At 46.7% G+C, this 23,853-nt stretch overlaps 1 protein-coding gene across 5 annotated transcripts in view; it reads left to right on the top strand.

Moving 5' to 3' along the window:
• AGRN (agrin) overlaps window positions 1-23,853 on the top strand; it is a 244,704-nt gene that overhangs the window by 207,286 nt on the left and 13,565 nt on the right. For all 5 annotated transcript variants that reach the window (XM_079986657.1, XM_079986656.1, XM_079986658.1 and 2 more), the window contains 14 exons: window positions 3,676-3,803; window positions 4,422-4,536; window positions 7,296-7,415; window positions 8,620-8,967; window positions 9,665-9,857; window positions 10,893-11,108; window positions 12,720-12,949; window positions 13,858-13,992; window positions 15,533-15,629; window positions 16,431-16,595; window positions 17,587-17,698; window positions 20,463-20,579; window positions 21,955-22,144; window positions 22,979-23,066. In XM_079986657.1, the coding sequence (XP_079842783.1) occupies window positions 3,676-3,803; window positions 4,422-4,536; window positions 7,296-7,415; window positions 8,620-8,967; window positions 9,665-9,857; window positions 10,893-11,108; window positions 12,720-12,949; window positions 13,858-13,992; window positions 15,533-15,629; window positions 16,431-16,595; window positions 17,587-17,698; window positions 20,463-20,579; window positions 21,955-22,144; window positions 22,979-23,066 (2,254 nt within the window). The remainder of the gene's footprint in view (window positions 1-3,675; window positions 3,804-4,421; window positions 4,537-7,295; window positions 7,416-8,619; window positions 8,968-9,664; window positions 9,858-10,892; window positions 11,109-12,719; window positions 12,950-13,857; window positions 13,993-15,532; window positions 15,630-16,430; window positions 16,596-17,586; window positions 17,699-20,462; window positions 20,580-21,954; window positions 22,145-22,978; window positions 23,067-23,853) is intronic.

Below are 23,853 nucleotides of genomic sequence, written 5' to 3'. Positions count from 1 at the left end.
CAGCAAATTGTAGTTTTGCAAAAGAGGGTACTGTTGTGCTCTGAGGTACAGCATGGCCCAGCCAGGGTGTGGGACAAGGTTCAGGCTGGAATGCAAGGCACATGTTTGGGTTGGATGCAAGGCAAGGTCCAGGGACACAGAGCTCTGAAGCTGTTCTGGGAAGGAACAAGCTATAACAGAGCCCTTATATAGTAGCAGCAGGAACAGCCTTACCGGTAGCACCAGCTGCATTTCAAGAGGCTGTTCTACTTCAAGGACCCAGTCTTCTCCAGTAACCTCCTGCTGTGACGGAGCAAGGGAGCCTCACGTTTTCCTGGGAGTCCTCTGAATCACATCCTCGGGCTGGGGGTGGGGGCCGAAAGCGCTTCTGGGGCTGACCCTGCCTGCCCTCTTCTGCTTCAAAGTCCTTGCCCTCATCCCCTGGAGCTGACGATTCAGGCTCCAGGGTTATGACGGCCATGCACCTTGGTGAAATTTGGTCAGCATTGTTACTCTGTCCTTGGCGACACTTGAAGACTAGCTCATTTCAAACCTGTTTTTCCTGACCTACTTCTCCACTGTCAGTGAACCCTGGGTCAAGTAATTCTGTTTTAGGGACCAGGCCTTAAGTTCCCTCACAAAACTTCAGATCTTTCTAGGAGGCAAACCATGGCAGTCAATCCTGTTTCAGCCTACGTTCAATGTTGACAATGTAAACATTCCCTTGGACCAGGGATGGGGAAACGACAGCCCTTCAGAGGTTGCTGGACTGATTTCTGATCAGCACAAATCCTCCTGGCCTAGTTTGGTCGGGGCTGAGGTGAGTTGTAGCTCATCAACATCTGGAGGGCCACTTTGCCAGCTGCCCTGAGGCTCCTGCCTGGCTCCTTGTCTGCTCTGCTGTTGTGGCCTTAGGGATAACAATGAGGGGTTTGAGGGCCAAGGCAGCGGAAGAGGGAGAATCCAGTATGGTGGCTGGAATGTCTGGGTCCAAAGGCTCCTGAAGGTCTGACCATGGTGTAAAGGGAACATTAGGGAAGGAGCTGATTTTGTAACCGTTTATAACGGTGTTATACCAATCTTTGGTGTGACAGCATTTGGAATATTGTGTACGATTCTGGTCACCACACTTCAAAAAGGATGTGGTAGAGCTGGAAAAGAGCAAGCAAAATGATCAAGGGGGTGGGGCAACTTCCCTAGGAAGAAAGATTATACCATCTGGGGCTTTTTAGTTTAGAGAAAAGGTTAGATTCAAAGGCGACATCATAATTTATAAAATTATGGAGGAAGTGGATGGAGAGGGGGGAAATGCCTCTCTCGTAGCACTAGACTTTGCAGGACTGACAGCTACAGACATCCCACTGATGTCTTCTAGGAGGCTGGCCTAGTTGCTTTGTGTTTCCCCATTCTTTTGAAAGGATGCAGTCCTGACCATGCCCATTGTGATACTACTGCTCATTGCCTGTTTTTCCTGGGGTTGAGTGGGCGGTCTTTTGAAGTCCATGGAACCATCAATGCATCTGAGGAAGAAGGTTGCTTCAGACCCTCCTAGAGACTGCAGAGGGAATGAAAACAGGGCAGCCAACAGCAACCTAATGGGCTGAGTAGATTTGACTCTGCCTGATACCAAAACTAGAGCAATCTGCCTAAGCTGCTTCTCGAGTCCAGCTCTGCTCCTCAGCAGTAGCAATTACAGCACAATGTCTCATGGCACCTTAAAGACTCTTGGCTGTTTTTGCTGAAAGACAAGCAGAGATGGCTGACGCCTCTGGAACTTGAGCAGAGATTGAGCCTGGGACTTCAGCAGGCAGGACACTTTTTGCTCAGCTACCACTGAGCTGTGGGTTAAGCTTCATAATCAGAATGTTTCCCAGGTGTGAGTGTCCTGATTTCCCCGTGGACACATGAAATGGCTTTATCTTTACTGAAGGGAAGTGTATGCTGCCCTTCCTCCCAAAGGAGCCTAATAAAAATCACAATTGAAAACAAAACAAAACCATGTTGGAGCATTTCAAAATGTAAAAAAAAACCCCAAAAAACCCAGCAGAACATCTAACACAAATTTAAGAACAGATGTAACCAAATAATGCATTTGGATAGAGCATCTGAAGCAGCAAACCTGCATGGCTTTATTTGAGGACTGATGTATTTCACAAAAAGTAAGTTTCTATTCCCTATTGCTACAGAGACGAATGTCAACATCCCTTTTTGTCTCTCATTATAGCTCTCAGCATAGAAAAGCATAGGAAATAGCCAGATATTTAGGGTTGTATCCAATGCTACTCCTACTCAGAGTCGACCTGCTGAAATTAATGGACATGAATCAGTGGGTCTACTCTAAGCAGGACTAAGCTGGGTAAAACCTTTAAAATCCCCACCACCTCTCTTTTTGAGAAATTCTGTCCCCGGCATTGACAGCGTTTTCTGAAAAACAACCTTTACTTTTGTCTTTTTGAAAATGTAGTAGAAATGTGGTAGAAAATAAGAGGAAGTTGCATCAGTAAAACTGGGAAAATAAGTGTCTTCCATCAAGACTTATTTACAATTAATATATTCATAATTCGACATGCACAAGAAGTCGGATGGGAAAGGAGGCGTCATTATCAATACATTCCCCTCCCCAATATTGTGAAAGAAATAGGATGCTGACCACATATAGCTGGACTGAGATGATATCAAACATAGGAATCCCACTTAAGTCACATTAAGGCTTAGGCTGGTAAAATGTTTGAATTGCTTTCATCACATGTGTCTCCTTTTTCTCCTTCATTTGTGTATTAAGGATACAGAGTACTCAAATTCTCTTCTGCTTTTAAAGGTGTTTTGCTATGTGTCAGAAATAATCTGTATGTATAACAAAATGCTGGCGTTCGCAAAGGGGGCGTCACATTTCTGCAAAAGAAATAATTGAATAGGGTTGTATCCAGCCACGCCCTTTTCAGAATAGACCCACTTAAACCAATGCACCTAAGTTAGTTATATCCATAATCTTAAATGAATCTTAAAAGTAGAACTGGCATTGGATACAACCCTCAATTTTTAAAATTTTTAAAACACAGGTTTATGGCAGTACTCTCATGCTGCCACTAAACCTTACCCTTACCTGACCGTAGCCACTCACTTTCAACCTTGTCCTTTCCTGGGTCCCTTAGGTCCTTGCTCCTGTGGTTTCTTAGAGAATACCATGCGGCAGCTGTTTCTGCCTCCTCTTTCCTTTCTCTCCATCCCTTTGGGAGTTTCCCAGAAGCCCACGTTTTCTGCATGTGAGCCCCACACTCCCCCAGCCTTTGTTATGTGACATGTATTCCTTCTTCCAGCTAACCGTCTTGTTCTCTTATTACTCAGCCAGTCCAGGACAGCCACCATCCAGGGTGGAGCTTGGAGGAACCTGTATGGTAAACTCTGCCGATTCTAAAACACTTGGAGCCTTCGCCTTATTGACCCAGCATTCTCAAAATACTAACCTCCATAGCGCTGAACACCCCCAACCCCAACCCATCCAGACTAACCCCAGACTCTGGCACTACCCATATACTGCCATCTTCTCGCTTCCCCTCCCCGCCAAGGGACTGAACACTCTTTATGGTTGCTTTGCTGTGAATACTCTGTTGTTGTTGTTGCTGTTCATTTTTTTGCTTCTCTGTTGAGCTAACAGATTGGTGTCTCCTCCTCTGACTTCCCACCCCTTCCCTTCAGCAACAAAAGTGTTCCAGGGGGTTCTCATCTTGGAAGAGGTGGAAGGCCAAGAGCTTTTCTACACGCCAGAGATGGCTGACCCCAAATCAGAGCTCTTTGGAGAGACCGCCAGGAGCATCGAAAGCGCGGTGAGCACAAATGAATAGGAATAGGACTATGCTGAGGCTCTAACATCAGCCCCAGAAGCCCTCCACTTTGGCCTACGATTTGGTTAGCGTGCATTAAGGGTAGGCCTCTTCAGTGGTAACCTCCACACTTGTGGAATTCTCTCTCTTGAGGTTGTCTTCCTCTCGTTAAGTGGACCCTAAAGGAGCAACCAACGAGACCTGCAACAAAATGTTACCATGTGGATGGTCTTTGTTCAGGATTCCAGATACTCCATTGAGATCTTCCTCCTACTTCCCGTGCCTCTGGTTCTGCATTCCCTTTCCCAATGTGCTGCAGCTGTTGAGCAAGCTCAGTCTACCTGAAAGGTCCCTCTGCAAATGTTTCTAAAGATTTTTCTTTCACATATCTCAGGGCTTCACCAAGCCTGCTGATACTTCTTCTCTGGTGGTTCATAGCATGAACATCAGAAACAGATGAGATTACAGTATATTTTACAGAATATTCAAAACCATTCACGTACCTGTGTTATATATTTACTAAAAGACAGAAGTCATGTGAAATGGTACCACAAGTACCTTTCCCTAAACCTTTCTTGCTTTCATTTTACTTTCTCACTGCCCCACCTGCTGGACCTTTAGCTGGACGAACTTTTCCGCAACTCTGACGTCAAGAAGGATTTCAAGAGCATCCGGGTACGAGACTTGGGCCAGAGCAATGCCGTGCGTGTCATCGTCGAGTCTCATTTTGACCCAGGTGAGTGCCACACTCCGATTTCTGCTGGATAATAATAATAATAATAATTTATTATTTATACCCCACCCATCTGGCTGGGTTTCCTCAACCACTCTGGGTGGCTCCCAACAGAATATTAAAAACACGATAAAACATCAAACATTCAAAACTTCCCTGAACAGGACTGCCTTTAGATGTCTTCTAAAAGCCAGATAGTTGTTTATTTCCTTGACATCTGATGGGAGGGCGTTCCACAGGGCAGAACAGGTGCATGCCCTTATTCTGTGAGAACACAGACAATATATAGGAAGTGGTGGGGAAAACGCAGACATGGGAAGTGCTGTCTGGTATAGAGTTCCACCAGATACCATTTCCTCTGTGTGTGTGTACACACACACACGGCTGAGTACAGTACTAAGACCTTTTAGATAAGTGCTTTATAAGTGCTTTGGATTCCAGCTGATTTTTAATATGTGTTTCTTGCAGCAAAACAAAATTTTGTTTTAATGCCCTCCAGACCCTCCTCCTTTTTATTGGATTACCTAAATCATTAAGAGTCCAGGAACACATTTTTACACTCACGATGGTATTTTAAAAGCAAGACAATCGTATTTTCCTTTGGTTGAGATATGATAGCACTGACATTCATCCTTGTTCTTCTGTTCCATTTCCCTCCTGCTCCCTTCCAGACAAATACAGCACTGCAGCTTAACCATTAATAAACCACTACCCTTCATAGAGTCTCCTTGGTAGAGACACCATATGGATTCAACTGGTGAATCCATGGAAAAGGTGCATGGATTAGGGAATGAGTTAAACACTACTTCTACTGCTCTTCCTGAATATCAAACATACAACTTAATACACAGCAAATTAACAGGTCACCCAGGTATTATTTCTTAGGATCTCATGCACAGCTATTAAATGAAGGTTCCAAAATATATTCTAGGACTAAATTATGAGAATAAAATTCCATTCAAGTGTTCCATTCATTGTATTTGCTTTCCCATAGGATTTTTATACTGTTTTTCTTTTATTTACATTGCCATTTGTATAGATCCTCATTTGCTTGTTCTTCCTCTTCTTCCTACAGCTATCTTCTTGGAATTCTAATTTGCCTGACAACGGCATTATTATTTTTGAGTCCAATTAGTTTAAATGAGTAGCCCCATTTGTATTGTATCCTAGAGTCACAGAGCAAAGCCGTGTATTTTTTTGAAAAACTCTTCTTTTCAGTTGCGTTTCAGCACACAAGTAATTGAAGATTGAGACTTTTTGTCCCTATACAGATAGATCCAAGGCATCTCAAGCTGCTTTCATGATTTAGTCCTTTAAATAAAATCACACCATTTTGGCTGTGAAGTCTCTCGGTCGTTGCCCTGCAGGCAGCTGAGGAGTGAGGGCCCTGTGCGCTCTTTCTACATCACTCAGGACTACTTTTAAGGCTGGAAATTGCTTGTTAAGCCATTCAATGAAAATGCTTTCTTTTCAGACCTTCAGTCAGTCCCCTCAACCTGTTCAGCACCCCTCCCGTCAATCTAGAATTGCTCCTCCTGCTTTAACTCTCCCATGATTCTGTGTGTGATTGGAGATTTGTTGTAGTTTTGATTAATTTCTTAATGGCAGATTTATGTCTCATTCTGAGTTCCAACGCTTCAGTGGCTACGGCTGACAAATCTGTAAGTTTTGCAGATAGAGCCTTTAAGTTCCATCTTAATTTCACTTTTAAAATCTGCGAATGCCGTGTTCTATTGCTCTTTAAGATCTTTTCAAAATTGCTTTAAACTGTCTTGAAAGAGCTCATAATCCTGTTTGGAAAAGTGCACAGATTTCCAGGCCATGGTAGGGTCCATTTCTTAATCTGTTGTGGTTGAGTTTCCAGTGCTGTCCTTGAGATTAAAGTAACTGCTCAGTTATTTTTCTTTTACTCACTGAGAGGAGGAGAGCACAACCCTTGATTTGCCAGTAATTATTAGGATGTCCCCAAGCTTTGAGACTCTTAAAATTGCTAAGAAGGGAGGTGGAAGGTCAGAGCAGATGGATTATTCCATCATCTTAGCATATGATGTCATCATACTCCTGAACTTCCATTAAAAAAAATAATAGCAGGTTTTTAGGCCTTATGATTGTGAAGATACACTTGAAAATGTGTGAGTGATGCCTGACAAAGCCTCAGATGCCAGAAGGGTGGCTTAACAAGCATAAATTTGCCTTAGGTCATGGAAATGGTTTCGTACTTGTGTTCCAAACATGATTCCAGTTAGAGCAAAGCTCTGGCTTGTCTCTAGCTAAGTTCTGCTCAGAGTAAACCTATTGAAATTAATGGACATGTTAGTCATACTTCATTGGGTCTACTCTGGGTAGGACTAGCATTGGATCCAACCCTCTATCTCTTACCTGTAGGATTAACATGGTGCAGAATGTCCATTTAAAAAGAATGAATAAAATAATAATAAGTACAGAGTCGACACACAGCCCTATATTTAACCAGACAGAGAGAAAGGGAGGCTCTTGCCTATAAGAAGGTCATTTGTAAGCTCAAAGCACGTCTGAGCCAGAGGGCAAAAAATACCTCCTCCTAAGATGTGCCTTTTGCCCTGCAGCAAGGACCAAGAGGGGAGGTCTGTGGCTGGAACTGACTGTGTGCTGGCCCTCCGAACTCTTTTCCGTGGGAGTTGGGGGGAAATGAAAGGGGATGGTTTCCAAGGATGGCGTGAAAAGGATGTTTCAAACCTTCCAATGCCTCATTCTCCCTCCTTCCCTTTCCTGGGTCCTTGCAGCCACCACCTACACAGCTGCCGACATCCAGAGGGCCCTTCTGAAGCAGATCAAAGCCTCCAAGAAGAAAACCATCCTTGTGAAAAGGCCCCAGCAGGAGAACATCAAATTCATGGACTTTGGTGAGTTCCTCCCCCAGGCCAATCCTCATCTGCATTCCCCCCTCCTGCCTTTTCCTTCCCTCTCTGCCTGGGTCCTGCATTTTTCCCTTTCAAAAGATGTCTCCACTTGGCTGCTTTCATGCCCAGAGCCTATCAAAAAGTGCCTACTGGCATATTGTCCCCCCCCCCCCCCCCTTTCCACTTTCGTTTTGAAACACCGGTAAGTTTCTGTTGAGCCGCAGAGATTCATCTGGACTCCCCTGTGTGGGGGGATGGGGGGGGAGAGATCTGCCTTTTTCCAGCCTCAAAGCCCTCCTTGGTTCCTTTTGGAAAGACGGGAGCTTTACCACAGTTAATGAGCATGAGATCTCCCCCGCACTTTTGATCCTCTGCTGTGTCCCCAGCAAAAGCACAGAGGAACAATGTTCGCATTGCAATTGATGGGCTCTCTTAATGCAGAAAGAAGTGCTTGATATGTAAAAAGCACCCTTTGCAATCTGAGAGCTGGGACTGTTCAGGTGGGATGATACCTGCAGATTGCAAGATGCGTTTTTGAGCACGAATGCTCAGGCCCAGGTGTGGTGACAAGGGTTGGCAGTCAGCAAAAGATAATTTTTGCTTTTCCTCGTCCAAGTTGAGATCATGCATGTTGCCTTTCCTGGAGGTCTCCGAAAGCTTGGTGCTAGCAACGTATAGCAACATAGAAAGCAATCTTATACGGAGTCAGACCATTGCTCCCTTCAACTCAGCATTGCCTGCACTGACTTGGTACTGTCTCCCTCGGAGTTCAGGCAGGGATCTCTCCCAGCCCTACATGGAGATGCCAGGGATTGAACTTGGGACCTTCTGCATTCAAAGCAAGTGCTCTACCACTGAGCCACATCCTTTTGAGAGCCAGTGTGGCTTTGAGAGCCAGTGTGGTGTAGTGTTTAAGAGCGGTAGTCTCGTAATCTGGTGAACTGGGTTTGCATCCCCGCTCCTCCACATGCAGCTGCTGGGTGACCTTGGGCCAGTCACACTTCTCTGAAGTCTCTCAGCCCCACTCACCTCACAGAGTGTTTGTTGTGGGGCAGGAAGGGAAAGGAGAATGTTAGCCGCTTTGAGACTCCTTCGGTTAGTGATAAAGCGGGATATCAAATCCAAACTCTCCTTCTTTCCCCAGAAGAAAGGGACCTCTTTAAGCAGTGCCCCCAAAACTCACTTCTCCTTTACTGGCTTTCCCTAGACTGGATCCCCCAGCTTTTCACCACCACGACCACCACCACGACGGCCAGCACCATGGCACCGGCTGCCGCCACCACCCGCCACTTCACCACCACTGCTGTTCCCCGGGCCCTGTACCCAGGGAGGTCCAATGGTAAAGCAACCGGGGCAGTCACCACCAAGAGGCCTGTCACCACCGCTCCAGCCACCACCGCCAGGAAGAAGCCCATGCGCCTGACCCCAACCCCAAAGAAGCCGGCACGGCCCTGCGATTCCCACCCCTGCCTGCACGGCGGCACCTGTGAGGATGATGGCCGGGAATTCACCTGCAGTTGCCCAGCTGGAAAAGGAGGGGCAGTTTGTGAAAAATGTAAGTGTCTTGCTGAGGTGGTACTGTGTTTGTTGGGGGGGGGGGACACACACAGCGGAGCCCTTTTAAAATAGCCTAGCAGATACGGTTGCCTGCAGTATGTGATTATGCAAAAAAAAGGAGTGGTACCAGGTTTGAAAAAAATTGACTGCCCAAAGCTAGTACTTAAGCTAAGTACTTAATTCATTCTGGTGGTCCGTTCTTAACCTGAAACTGTTCTTAACCTGAAGCACCGCTTTAGCTAATGGGGCCTCCTTCTCCTGCCGCACTGCCAGAGCCCGATTTCTGTTCTTATCCTGAAGCAAAGTTCTTAACCCGAGGTACTATTTCTGGGTTAGCGGAGTGTGTAACCTGAAGCGTATGTAACCCGAGGTACCACTGTAGCAGAGGATAAGCCTCACACCTCTGTTTGTCCAGGGAGCAGGCCAGCATTTTGAAAACGTCTTTTGTCTCAGCACAGCAAGGCAAGTGAATCTGCAAATCTCAAGGGCATTTGCTATAGCCTTGTCAGTTGCAGATCATTGCTGCGCCCTTGCTTGAATTGAAATGGGATGCTTTCTATCTCAAATATCAAAGACTCCAGATATATAATAAGGTTTTCGCGCTGTTTCTTTTCTCCCATTCTGCTTGCCTTTTTTAAATAATAAAAAAAACGCTTCACCTTTTACACTCTACCATCTCTGCCTGCCCTCTGCAGCGATCAGGTACTTCATCCCCAGTTTTGGAGGAAAATCCTACCTGGCCTTCAAAATGATGAAGGCGTACCACACCGTGCGCATTGCCATGGAGTTCCGGGCTTCTGACCTCAGCGGGCTGCTCTTGTACAATGGGCAGAACCGCGGCAAGGATTTCATCTCCCTGGCGCTGGTCAACGGCTTTGTGGAGCTCAGGTGAGTGGGCTTTGTTGTGGCTCAGGGACCACGCCAGCTGCAGGAACGGAGGGAAGGCTGAGAGAGACAACTTATCAGAAGAGCCCCGGCTGTGCCAGAGCAAAGCCCCACCTAGTCCAGCATTTCCCAGAGTGCTCAGCAACAGACCTATAGCAGGTGTGGGGAACCTCAGGCCTGGGGGCAGTATGGTCCTCTCCATGTAGCCCTTGGAGAGTTTGGAGCTGAGGGCATCTAAACATCAATCAGGGTGCACTGGGACACCTTAATGTGTGTCCTTCCTCAATCTGGGCATCTTCCCAGGTGGCGGTGTCAAGAATTGGTGGGAAGTGCTATATCATACAGTAGAGGGTACCAACCTTTCATGACCCAAGGGCCACATTTGTCCTAGATCAATTCTCTGAGGGCTGTCAAACAGCAGTGGGGGGGGGGGGCACTTCATACAACACATGTGCACACTTACCTGAGTTGATCCATGCAAATCAGCTGCAGAGAAGAGTTGGGTGCTGAGCTTGGTGGGGGGTGGGGCTGCATCCATTGCTAGTCCTACTCAGAGTAGACCCATTGAAAGTTATGGACATGACTAACTGCAGGTCCGTTAATTTCAATGGGCCTAGTCTTGAGTGAAACTTGGTTGGATACAACGCTTTTTCTTTTCTTGCCTTTGTGCCACTGCCACCCAAATTGATAGGCCATAAAAGTCCGCCTGAAGGACCGGATCAGCCTCTTGGGCAGAGGGTTAGCCACCCGATTTGCATAGGGTTTGTCCACCAACCACCACATTGAACTCTGTAGGTGGCAGAGTCTTCTTCCCAGGAAGTCTCACCTCTTCCCACATTGGTTCTGAGAGGTCGGTGGCAGAATATAGCCCCCTGATTCAGCGTGGGATGCAAAAATGCTGCTGCTAAAGTATTCCCCATGTTATCCTCTGTGCTCTCATTCTTTCAAAAACTCTGCATCCTTTTGTGCCTTCCCTTCTCCAGCAGCATTGGTCAAAGTAAAACTCTCCCCTCCACTCCTCTGCTTCCTCTTTTCCAGGTTCAACACGGGCTCTGGGACAGGCATCATCACCAGCAGAGTGCCCGTCGAGCCTGGCAGATGGCACCAGCTGGTTGTCAACCGCAATCGAAGGAACGGCATGCTCTCCGTGGATGGGGAGCCACATGTCAACGGTGAGAGCCCCAGCGGCACGGATGGGCTGAATCTCGACACGGATCTCTTTGTTGGAGGAGCCCCAGAAGATCAAATAGCAGCGTAAGTAGTGGGTAGGTGGGTGTGGAATCTTCCTAATTTGTTTGCAGGGTTTTTCTAGAACCCCATGACAAGTAGAGGTCGAATGCTTTTGTCTTTGTGGGGAAAAGCGCTAATTAAAAAGAAAGAAACTCCCTGCATGTAGAAAAGTAGTGCAGCAGGAGGGAGAGGCGGTTTAGAGCCCTTCTCTCCAACATGCTATTTTAGTAATTGCTACTGCTGCTGCTGCTGCTGCTGTTGTTAATTAAATTTGTATTCCACCCTTCATCCGTAGATCTCAGGGTGGTTCACAACTTAAAATTACAATATAAAAAACACAAAAGTAAGAACAAAAACAAAACCACCCCTCCAATAATTGGACGAGCAATCAAAATCAGTCAGTCCTGGTTTCCTTATATACCTTACTTCCTGAGTCTCATTCTGCACTGTTTATACCTAGAAGATACATCAATATTCCATAACAATGGCGCTGGTTATAAAAATGGATCATCAAAACTGGCAGAACTGCAGGAACAAACGATTCAAATAAGCAACTCAACAAGGGCTGACGTTCTAAGAACAATGCCTTATAGAAGAACTAACAATGATAGAATGATGACACCCGCGAAGAGCAAGTCGCAATCTGCTTCTCCATGCTAGCAAAAAAAGGAGAAGATGCACAGCATCAGCAACAAAAACAAATACAGATTAAATTTCAGTGTCAGTGTTAAGACAGGTGCAGTGACAACGTTAAAATGCACAGCTGAAAGCTGAAATTGGAAAACGGAATCTCTGATTTAGCCCACGTCCGGGAGGATGACTAGGACAGCTCACCATAATGCCAAACCAGGATTCTGCCACCTTATTCTGCTACACGTGTAGACCAGGATTTTAGGCTATAAGCATCTGAGATTGGCAGTAAGGGTATCCTGAGCAGACACTGAGGTCATACATTTAAAGCATTAGGATACCATTTCAAGCATCCATGGCTTTTCCCAAAGAAATCTGGGAGCTGTAATTCTTTGAAGATGCTGAAAGCTGGTAGGAGGCCTCTGTTCCATTCACAGAGCTACAATTCCCAGAGTTCCCTGGGAAGAGGGATTGACTGTTAAGCTGCCCTTGGAATCGTTAAAAGCCTCTGAGATTGACAGTTGAACCTCTCTGAGTGCAAACCGCTCGCCCCACTCTGAAAAAGAGCCTTAATAGTTATTTTCCTCCGAAATATAATGTATACAATGTCCGGCGAATCTTTCCCTGCAGTATAGGGAAGGGCCGTTGCTTAGTGGGAGAGCAGGCTCTTTGCATGCAGAAGGTCCCAGGTTTGGAGCTGGGACTCCGGAGTGCCACTGCCAGTCCGTGCAGGTAGTACTGAGCTAGGTTTGGCCAATGCTCTGACTGGGGACTGGGGAGCACCAGATTGGGTAGGCTGCTGTAGACTTTCCTGAGCTAGTAATTCTTTTGTCCCTATAAGATGCCTGAGATTGACCCTGGACCTTCCAGAGGGATAGCATGTGCCTTGGTCCCTCCCCCACATATCCCTCCTGGACATGGGATTTCGCTGTAGCTGCCCTTCCAGCATTGCCCATCCAGCCACCCCTCCTGAACTTCGGCCTTGTTCTTCTGCCTTCCTCTCAGGGTGGCAGAGCGCACATCAGTCACAACTGGCCTGAAGGGCTGCATCCGCCTGCTGGACGTCAACAACCAGATGTACGACCTGAGGGAGAAGGGCAGCGACGTGCTGTACGGCAGCAGAGTGGGCGAGTGTGGCAACAACCCCTGCCACCCCAACCCTTGCCACCATGGCGGCCTCTGCCACGTCAAAGAGGCGGAGATGTTCCACTGCGAGTGCCTCAACGGTTACACAGGTTGGCCTAGCAGGGTGTGGCAGGGGAAGGGGCCCTTTTGCCTCTCATAGGCTCATTTTCTTGGTGCAAGGTGTGGTGGGAAGGGTGACCTGAACCTTTCTGCTTAACATGATAGCTTCCCGGCTGCAGAGTTGTTACTTACCCGCCCCGAGGCCCCAGAGCAGGTTGCGGCAATTAAAGCAGGGGTCAGCAAACTTTTTCAGCAGGGGGCCAGTCCACTGTCCCTCAGACCTTCTTGGGGGCCGGACCATATGGGGGGGGATGAACGAATTCCTATGTCCCACAAATAACCCAGAGATGCATTTTATATAAAAGGACTCTACTCATGTAAAAACACACTGATTTCTGGACCATCCGCGGGCCAGATTTAGAAGGCGATTGGGCTGGATCCTTAGTTTGCCTACCCATCAATTAAAGCATGAGATTAAAAACAGTTTAAAGCATCTTAACAATCACAAAAATAAGGCGGTTCTTAAAATATTCACCTCAGTGTTGAAAGGCGAGGTAAAGATGTGTGTCATCGGCATTCTATGAAAGGCGCGAGGTGCATCTCTGTGGGAAGAGAGTTCCACAACTTCGGGGCTGCCACAGAGAAGGCCCTATCCTGGGCCGCCACACTCACTGAGCCTCGGAGGGTGAAGGAACTACGATGAGGGCCACCTCTGCTGATCTCAGCACCCAGGAGGGTCTGTAGGGAAGGATACCGTACCGTCTTTCAGAGTTGCAGAGTGGTGAGGATGACAGCCAAAATCTTTCTCCCTCACATGCTGGCTTTCTATAAATGATGTTATATCTTCGTACCCAAGAGAAAACCCCAAACCAGCTAACAGTAACTACCAGGATAAACACAATTGTATCGAAACAACATGGTGGCTGACTTAGCTGACCTTTCTCTCCTCTTCCTTCAGGGCCAACCTGTGCTGACGAGAGGAATCCCTGTGACCCCAACCCATGCCACATCTCTGCCACCTGCTTGGTGCTGCCAGAAGGGGGCGCCAAGTGTGAATGCCCCATGGGGCGGGAGGGAGAGTTCTGTCAGACAGGTAAGTGGTGCTTTGTCTGATACACATTGGTTGGTGTGGAGTGAAAAACACTGCAGGGCTGAATATGGTCGGAGATAGAACACTTTTAGATATAGGTCAAATTGGACGAATGCAATGAGATATAGGACCAATCAAACATAAAATTAACTTTGTTCAAGTGATTATTCCTAGGATCACATTTATGTGCGTTTCTCTTCCAGCATGCTAAAATCAGTATATATTTGACAAGCAACCCGTATATAATTTTAATAACATTTTGTGTGTTTCCACCTTGTTTCCACCCCCTCCCTTTAACATTTAAATAATGTTGCATCCAATGCTAATCAGTGGACCCAGTGAAATTAATAAACTTGGCTAACTTAGGACCCTTAATTTCAGTGGGTCTATCCTGAGTGAAAGTTAGCTGGGTAAGAAGTGTGCATGCTGTTGAGTTGTCATGTATTAAAATATTCCAGATTCCAGTGAGAGCTTTGAAATGGTTTTGATATAACATTTAAAATGCTGCTGTATTATACCCACTTACCTGTCAGTGAGTGCCCATGAACTCAGGGGGAACTACTAATGTGCAGACATCGACAGGAGATTCTGAAAGGCTGCAATCCTGAGTACACTTTCTAGGGAGTAGATCCCATTTAGTGGGGTTAAGTGTAAATACAGGATTTCCCTGTAAGTGAATGAATTTCACTTTCCCGCTTAATATTATAGTTCAACTACTTTCGACTAGGGACGCAGGTGGTGCTGTGGGTTAAACCACAGAGCCTAGGACTTGCCGATCAGAAGGTCGGCGGTTTGAATCCCTGTGGCGGGGTGAGCTCCCGTTGTTCGGTCCCAGCTCCTGCCAACCTAGCAGTTCGAAAGCATGTCAAAGTGCAAGTCAATAAATAGGTACCGCTCCGGCGGGAAGGTAAACGGCGTTTCCGTGCGCTGCTCTGGTTCACCAGAAGCAGCTTAGTCATGCTGGCCACATGACCTGGAAGCTGTACGCCGGCTCCCTCGGCCAATAAAGCAAGATGAGCGCCGCAACCCCAGAGTCGGCCATGACTGGACCTAATGGTCAGGGGTCCCTTTACCTTTACTTTCAACTACCGACAAAAAACATTTCAGATATTTATGCAAACATGTGGCATGCCTTGTTTGTTTGTTTGTTTGTTTGTTTGTTTGTTTACTAAATGTAAGTTAAATGAGCATGCTAAATCAGCATCAACTTAGGGCAGAAAACTTAGTGGTTCAAATTTCTTCAAGAAAACCCACATTGTTGCTACTTACACTGGGGTGGGAGGCATCAGTTGATGCTGCAAGCCTTTACTCCAGGGATGGTGAATTTATAGCTCTCTGTGTGTTTTCTCAGCAGCCCCAGCCAGCATGACCACTTACTTGGGTGTAAGCTCCATTGGGACTTACCCAGTGGGACTTAAATTTGAGTGGAGATGTATAGGATTGAGCTGTCAGCGTCCCTATCTCTCTGTCTGGGACCATCCCCGCTGGCCACTTAATCTGACGTTTCTGCTATTTGTTCCCTCCATTTCTACCTCTCCTTTAGTCACAGAGCTGGACCAGACAGTTCCCTTCCTGCCAGAATTTAATGGGTTCTCCTACCTAGAGCTGAACGGTCTCCAAGCCTTCATGCCAGAGCTGCAGTAAGTTCTGTTCCCTCTGCTTTCTCACCTCCCTTTCGCCTGTGCAAAAGTGATTCAGTTTAATGGGGCATACATATCACGGGAGCATTGGAAACTTGCCTTATACCAAGTCAGACCAGTGTATTGTCTACATTGACTGGCAGCCACTCTCCAGGGTTTCACAGAGTGAGTCTTTCCCATCCCTCTCCAGAGATGTCAGGGTTTAAACTTGGCCTTGGCCTCTCCTGCATGAAAAAACCCTCTGTTTTTTGCTGCTGTTTAAAGTCACATCTCCACCCACCCACTCCAGCAGTATTCATAGGAAGCTGCCTCAGGCCGGGTCAGATTATTTGTCCGTCTAACCCAGTATTGACCGATAGCAGCAGCTGCCCAGGATCTCAGAGATCATAGGTAGAATATATTGGGACGTCGGAGGTGAGATATCAATTGCTGTCTTATTCCCAACTGCTGTTTCTACACCATAACCCTGAGTATTGCAAGAGAATTTGGCTGCATACACACCATACATTTCAACCATGTCTCCCCCCGCAAGACTCATGAGAACTGTAGCTTAACCCTCACAGAACTGCAATTCACACCTCCCTTACCAAATAACATTTCCATCGATTCTTTGATGGAAGCAATGTGCTTTAAACGTAAGGCATGTATTCAACCAAAGTCACTTGTGAGGTCTTCAGGGACACCTGGTTAGGAACACAAGGGCGTATTCTGGGTGGTAAGCATTAGTGAGGCTCCTGCTACCCATTTTTCTATGGGGAGAAAGACCTGAAAGTTGAGCCTTGGGCTTACGCTATTCCTCAGGGAGAAGATGGCCATGGAAGTCGTGTTCCTAGCGAAGAACCCAAGTGGCATGATCTTCTACAATGGGCAGAAGACAGACGGCAAAGGGGATTTCATCTCCCTGGCTCTTCATGACGGCTACCTGGAATATAGATACGACCTGGGCAAAGGAGCAGCTGTAATCAAGTACGATCAGCTTCTTTCTGGGGGTAGCGTTAAGAGTGGGGGTGGAGAGACATGTAGCAGTAGTAGTTGTTGTTGATTACCCACCTTTCATTCTAAGGTCCTGGGGCAAGTTATAATAATTAAAACAAAAGATTAAAAACAATCTAAAACAACATATAATCACAGAAATAAAGTGGGTCTTAAAAATATACACCTCAAATGTCAAAAGATGGACTAATGTAGGGCAGGTTTAGGTGAGGTTAACTCTATGTTGTGTGCATTTGATCACATTGCGAAAATGTATTTATTTGTATATCATTACCTTGTAAGTGGTTTGCAGAAAGAGAGATGGAAACACACCGAAATGAATTAAAAATCAACAGTAAGCAAAAAAGCTATTAAAACACATTCCATCGTTCTACAGGTCTGGGTAGGCTTGCCTAAAACACAAAACAAACTTGGAATCCCATGCTCATTCTTTCAGTGGTTGTTACCCCTGGGTTATAATATCCTCTAGGAGCAGAATCCTGTGCAGGTTTGCTTAAAAGTAAGTCTCACTGGAGTCGGAGGGACTAACTCCAAGGCAAGTGTGTCTAGAACTGCATCGTTAATCAGACCTGTGTAAATACAGTGGTGCCTCGCAAGACGAAATTAATCCGTTCCGCGAGTCTCTTCGTCTAGCGGTTTTTTCGTCTTGCGAAGCAAGCCCATTGACGGCTTAGCGGATTAGCGCTATTAGCGGCTTTTAGCGGCTTAGCGGATCAGCTGATAAGCGGCTTAGCGGCTTAGAAAAGGGGGGGGGAGGGAAAAAAAACGCAGGAACTCGCAAGACATTTTCGTTTTGCGAAGCAAGCCCATAGGAAATCTGTTTTGTGAAGCGCCTCCAAAACGGAAAACCCTTTCGTCTAGCGGGTTTTCCGTCTTGCGGGGCACCACTGTAAACTTTCTGTTCTCCTTTTTCTCCTCCCCCCTCCCCCCCCCCCCCGTCATACACTTGCCCCGTCCTTTCTAGGAGCAAGGAACCAATCCCGTTAAACACCTGGATCAGTGTATCACTAGAGAGGAACGCCCGCAAAGGGGTGATGAGGATCAATAACGGCGAACGGATCATGGGAGAGTCTCCGGTAAGTGGGTGAGCCCTAAGCGTTGGTCCAATGAGCTGAAGTGGTTTGTGGCAGCCCCTCTGACCTGGCTGAGCATCCAGAAGCCAGCAGTCAGTGGTGTTCTCCCTTCGGCTCAGACGAGGGACATAAGATTGTCCACACACAAATCAGTTTGGGGTTCCAAATGGTTACTAGAGGGACAGGGAACCCGTGGCCCCTCCAGATGGTGTTGCCCTGGCCCAGTGGTCAGGGATGATGGGAGTTGCAGCCTGGCAACGTCTGGGTTTTCTGTCCCTAGCTTTAGAAGACATCAAACAATTATTCCATCCTGATATGTCTGGACTTCAGCTTCCAACAGCCCTGGTCAGAGATGATGGGAGTCATAGACCTGCAACCTCTGTTTTTAACACATAGGGGTTGTGTGATGTGAAGCAGACCCCAACATCTAGCCCAACATTCTGTCTCCAACAGCATCCAGCTAGAAATTGTCACAAGCAGGAGACGATGGCAACAGCACTTCAACATTTCCTCCCTACTGTATTCTTATTTAGACGTGAACAAGGTGGCTTCATAGCTGTCACAATCTATAGATCATTCCTCCATTAATTTGTTTGATCCCTCCTTTGAAGTTAGCTAAACCAGTGGTCATTATAAGCACATTAAAGAAATTGGAGTTCTTGTTGAAAGTACACTAAACAGGATATACCAAGAGCTCTGGCCAAAAGTTTCAATACAAGGAATAATGCCTACTCAAGAGTAGAGGAGAAAAACGTGTATATTCTGCTAAGAATACCAGTGTTAAACTAATAGTAAATTTAAACACGACGTATAAGTGCGATAGTTTTAAAATAAACACAACGTTTAAGTACAGAAATAGTGTAGTTTCAAATATGAAATGATATAGTATAAAGGTACATAAAATACCAGTACACTGGTATTCTTAGCAGAATATACACATTATAAGCACATGGCATAAGTAAATTACATCATGAGAGGGGACATTTTCTCTTGCCCATCTGTAATCTACTGACTGTTCATTTCACTGGTTGACTCCTGACATCTGGTGAAAGCCTGTGAACCAATCATAAATATATATAACTGAATCATGTCCTGCCACTTCCCATCTTCACTCAATCCCTCCCCAAAACTGTAAGTTTTCCATGTAAGAAAGATCCTCTCATGCTTTAATCATTTTGGTCGTCTCCTTTATGCCACCTGCGCTCAATCTCAATTTTCTCCCTACGCATCTGAAATCACTAGTGCTGTTTGCATCTCTCCGTCCAGCTAAATATTTCCAGCTGGCTGGCACACCCACTCCGCATACTAAGCACATGCCCTAGAACCTTCCCAGAATCCTCTGCGGTACACAAGAAGAATTTGTAATGAAAAAGGTCCCCTGTACATAAGGTGGTTTTTGTTGTTGTCGTCGTTGAACAGACCAAGGTATACACCATGCCCATTTCTACTTTCAAAACACCAGCCTTTGACCCCTGTCTCCAAGCTTAGCCTAGTTATCTGAAACACAATGGCTTCTCCCCACCCTTCCTTTTAATTCTGGGAAGGAAACACACCTCCAAAAGGGGAAGCTGCAGAATAAAACTGTGCAGAACAGCAAACCGATAGGCCTGTGGCTTGTGTCTGATCTTTTACACATGCTCCTTTTTCTCCTCTTCCCAGCTTTAAAGCTTCCTTTTTAAAAGAGCTGCTGCCTCGTGTCTTATCAGAAAGCCCCTGCTCCTTCCCTGTGGCCCCTGCTCTGCTCTGTACCTTTTACTCTACCAACAGCCCGCTAACCAGGGGACAGGGTTGCCGCTTGTATCTTGTGTGACTCTTTTCTGCCTGGTGATGTTATTGCACTGATCTTTTCTTTTGTCTCTTTCTCTCTCCGTCTTTCTTTTTGATTTTTGTTTGTGTTTCTTCCTTCTCCCCCACCCACCCCTTTCTCCTCCCTGCTGTCTGGATTTCAGAAATCCCGTAAGGTAAAGATAAGTATGACGGTCCTCATTACCATCTCACCTGACACTGGCTCATCCCTTCGCCCAAACCCTGTCGCTCTCTTCACTTCTCCATCCAGCCGCCAGTAATTTATCATTGCCTGCCTGCCTGTTCTTCCATCTTACAAAAATCACCTGTTGGTTTTTCATTTTGTTAGAATAGCTTCTTCTCCTCCTCCTCCTCCTCCTCCTCCCTTTTTTATTTTTAAGGAGTCATTAAGTTCATTAACTATTTTGTTTGTTTGTTTCTCCTCTCCACTCACCCCCTCGCCCTACATTTCCCCCAGAAAGTTTGGCCATTTCTCCATTTTTTAATATTATTGTGCATTAGATTTAGCCTTTTTAACGCATCCAGAGGTGGCTTTGATGCCATGACTCACAACGGGGACAGTAGGAACCTGGAAGGAAAGGGCTGGGGGGTGGGTGCCTTTCCTCTGTGGCTTCATGTCTGAGTCGCCCTCTGTGCGCTATATGGATCCTGGGGCTGTAGTTCATTAAGGGTGCTGAGAGTTGCTCAGAGACCACATTTCCCCTCACAGAGCTACAATTCCCAGAGTTTCCTGGGAAGAGGAATTGATTGCCAAACCACTGTGGGAGGGAAATTGAGATCTGGCTTGGAGGAGAGTTCCAGGGGCCAGGTAGGAGCCACATTTGGCCTCCAGGCCTGAGGTTGCCCAGCTCTGGTTCTTGCTTCCTTCTCTGTCCCAGGACAGAGAGGGATATGAGTTACAGCCTGGGTCTTCTCCTTTCTCACTGTGTGTTTTTCTTTCCCCTTCTCCCCGCCCATCCAGCTTCCTCACACCTCCCTTAACCTGAAAGAACCCCTCTACGTTGGGGGAGCACCCGACTTCAGCAAGCTCGCCCGTGCTGCGGCCATTTCCACCAGCTTTGATGGCGCCATCCAGAGGGTGAGGCATATATGATCTCTGTCAATCGGTAATGCTCCTCATGGGATGAGATCAGGGCTACGTAGTTTGTGTTTGCGGCCACTTGTGGTGTGTGTGCTTCATTTAATAAGATATTATTGTACCTCAGGGATAAGGAAACTTTTTTTTTGAGCCCGAGGGCCACATTCCCTTCTGAACAACTTTCATAGGGCCACATGCCAGAGGCAAAATGGGTGGAGCAATGAATGTAATTTATGTGTTCAGGAAGCTAGTTTCTACCCACACTCACACACACCCCTCTCTGTTCTCCATCCGGGCAAGCAAAAGGCATTACTGGAGCTCAAGGACACATCGCAGCCGGGCAAAAACACTCAGGGAGGGTGTGAAGCAGAGTTGGTGCAGGGGTGTGCCCTGGGGAGAGTCTCAAATGCCAGACAGAGAGACCTGGGGGGCCTGAGACTCCTCATCCTTGTTGTGTGTCAAAAAAGTTATGGTTTCACATTGAAATCTCCTAAACACCTATAGGAGGATCCCTGGCTCTGTTGCCTGGTGGAAAATGCTCACAATCCATTTTTACTAGAGATACCATCCATTAAAAATAAACACCTTTTTTTCATCTCCTTGGGGGCTCATTTGCAGGACCTGACAGTCTTCCTTGCCCTCCTCTGAACCCTTTCCAAGAAGAGCGTAAACCAATTGGAGCAGGTTCACAGGAGGGCAACAAAGATGGGCAGAATTATGGAAAGTAAGTCCTGCGAGAAATAGTTTAAAGAAACGAAATCTCCTTAACTTGGAGAAGAGAAGATTAAGGGGAGACATTATTGCAATCTCTGAACTGACCTCTAAGGCCTATTCTGTCTCTGCGGTGCTAAGACTTGGTTAACCTGCACATGTGTCCAAAGCCCAATACGTATGGGTGCCTAAAAGGATGCCTGAAAGACTGTCCCAACCCTTATATATCCAACCCATCACTGTGCTCTGCAGGAGGGGGGCCCCTGCAGACACCATCTCATCAGAAGGTCTAATCCATACTTGGTACAAGCCAGCCCTTCAGGTTGGAGGCACCTACCTCCCTCCCATTTGGACATGTTAGACAGACACAGCATCTGTTGTCTTTCTGGGGGCTACTGAAGACCTTCGTTTCTCAGCGAGCCTTTTAAAAGGGAAATCCACACCCCAGTCTGCATTGGACCAGAAACTTTTCGCCAATATCCTTTTCTTTTTAGATTGCTGCGAGATGTGGGAAGCAAATCATAAACGAAATAAAGTAACAAGCCTGCAAAAATTACTGGGTTTCCTCCTTCTCTGGCAAGGTGTCCCTGGCTTTTAATTTAAAAATAAAATAAAACCCACCCTGATTCTTTTGTTTCTTCTTTTTTCCTCCCCACCCGCTCAGATTTCTATAAAAGGCATCCCAATTCTGAAGGAAGAGAACATCCGTGGTGCCGTCGAGATCTCGTCCTTCCGCTCCCATCCGTGCATCCAGAAGCCCAGCCCTTGCCAGAATGGGGGGATGTGTAGTCCTCGCATGGAAAGCTACGAGTGCACATGCCAGAGGGGCTCCTTCGGGGTGCACTGCGAGAAAGGTGCGGCTCTCTCACTCATGCTAGAAGTTGCCAGTGAAGACCGGAAAAACGCTGCTTAACAGAAAGTAGAATAGTTGGATGTCATCCTAGAGTCGTACCTTGGTTCTCAAATGCATTGCGACTTAAACATTTTGGCTCCCAAATGCCACAAACCCGGAAGTGAATGCTCTGGTTTGCGAACGTTCTTTGGAACCTGAATGACCGATGTGGCTTCCACGGCTTCCGATTGAGTGCAGGAAGCTCCTGCAGCCAATCGGAAGCTGTGCCTTGGTTATCAAACGTTTTCAGAAATCGAACGGACTTCCGGAACGGATTCGGTTCAAGAACCAAGGTACGACTGTAATTTCTTTGACAAACAGAAAATCAGAAGCCGTTTTTCCTCTTTTTCCTTTCTTTTCTTTATTCTTCTTTGTGTCCTCTGCTCTGGGCTGTTATTGGGGTCCGAGGATTACACACACATGAAGGTGGTGGATGGTTCTTGGAAGAACCCTGAGTGAGAGGCAGGGAAGTGAAGATCTCCCAGAGTAAGAGACTGGGAAGGGGAAAGGAAGCTCCCAGGTGAGAGCTGGGAGGGTCCACCACTTTCTGTGAGTGACAAGGGTTAGGAGCTACTTTTGATAGAGGATTCTGTGTTTTCCTCCCCCCCCCTTTTTTTTTGCTCTGTTTTTGTTTTTATTAAGATTAGTTTATTTTGTCGTTTACTGTATTATGAAAAAAGCTCTAATAAAATCTTACTAGAAGCAGCAGCAGTTGCCAGTGGGAGTCATTCAGTGGAGCTGAGTGTTGGTCGATCATAACCAATCTGCCTTCTTCATCTTCTTCTTCCTCCCCCAGTCATCACTGAGAAGGCGGCAGGAGACACGGAGGCCATTGCTTTCGATGGCAGGACCTACATAGAATACCACAATGCTGTGACCAAAAGGTAATGCCTTTTCTTTGGACTAACAAAGCGGGGGTAGAAAAAGAAGCCTGTTGGCAGGAACTGAACTCAGAGCTTAACAATTAACCTTCTGAACTGGAGGAGTGGGGAAGAACCCCAGGGTCTTCTACAGTGGAGTCAGAGGGTGGCAGCGCCACATCCTCAGGCCAGGGAGGAGTGGGGCACTGGCCCTACAGGTTCTTCTGGCAGCAGTGCCTCCGTGTGCCCTTCAGGTTCATCCATCATCTGATGGAAGAGGAATCTGACTACTGGTCCCTGATAGTTCTTTATCCCCAGCATTACATGGAAGTTTCATTCAGCTGTGGCAGAAGAAAGCAGCACAATAAGATCCCCTCCTAATCCCAGCCCTCCTGTCTGCCCACCTTCGTGTGTGTGTGTATTCTCTTGTCTCATGAATAACATTTTTGTATGTCTTTAATCTTGGCTCCTGTACCACACATCTCTGCAACCCATTTGGGGGCAGGGGCTTCTTTTATGTGTGTTTATTCTGTGTGTAGGCATTGCTCAGATGCTCTGGGCGTTGGACCCACCTCTTCCCCACCTCTGGTTTTTGGTCACCCCTTTGGAGACTGCGATGGGTTGTATCCAACTAAGTTTTACTCCTACCCGCTGAACTTAATGGGCCTATGCTCCTCATGCCCGTGAATAGTGTGGTGGCACCTACCCTTTAAAATTCCCTCCTCTTCAATATGAGACAGGCGTCGTTTCTGTTGCCCTTTGGGCACCTATGAAAGACCTTCCCCTTCCAACAAGCCTTTTAGGCAAGAGA

Source organism: Podarcis cretensis (genome assembly GCF_951804945.1).
Source record: "Podarcis cretensis genome assembly, chromosome: 8".
Lineage (NCBI taxonomy): Eukaryota > Metazoa > Chordata > Lepidosauria > Squamata > Lacertidae > Podarcis > Podarcis cretensis.
Note: the sequence above shows the minus strand (reverse complement) of the source record. Positions and strands in the feature narration are given on the sequence as shown.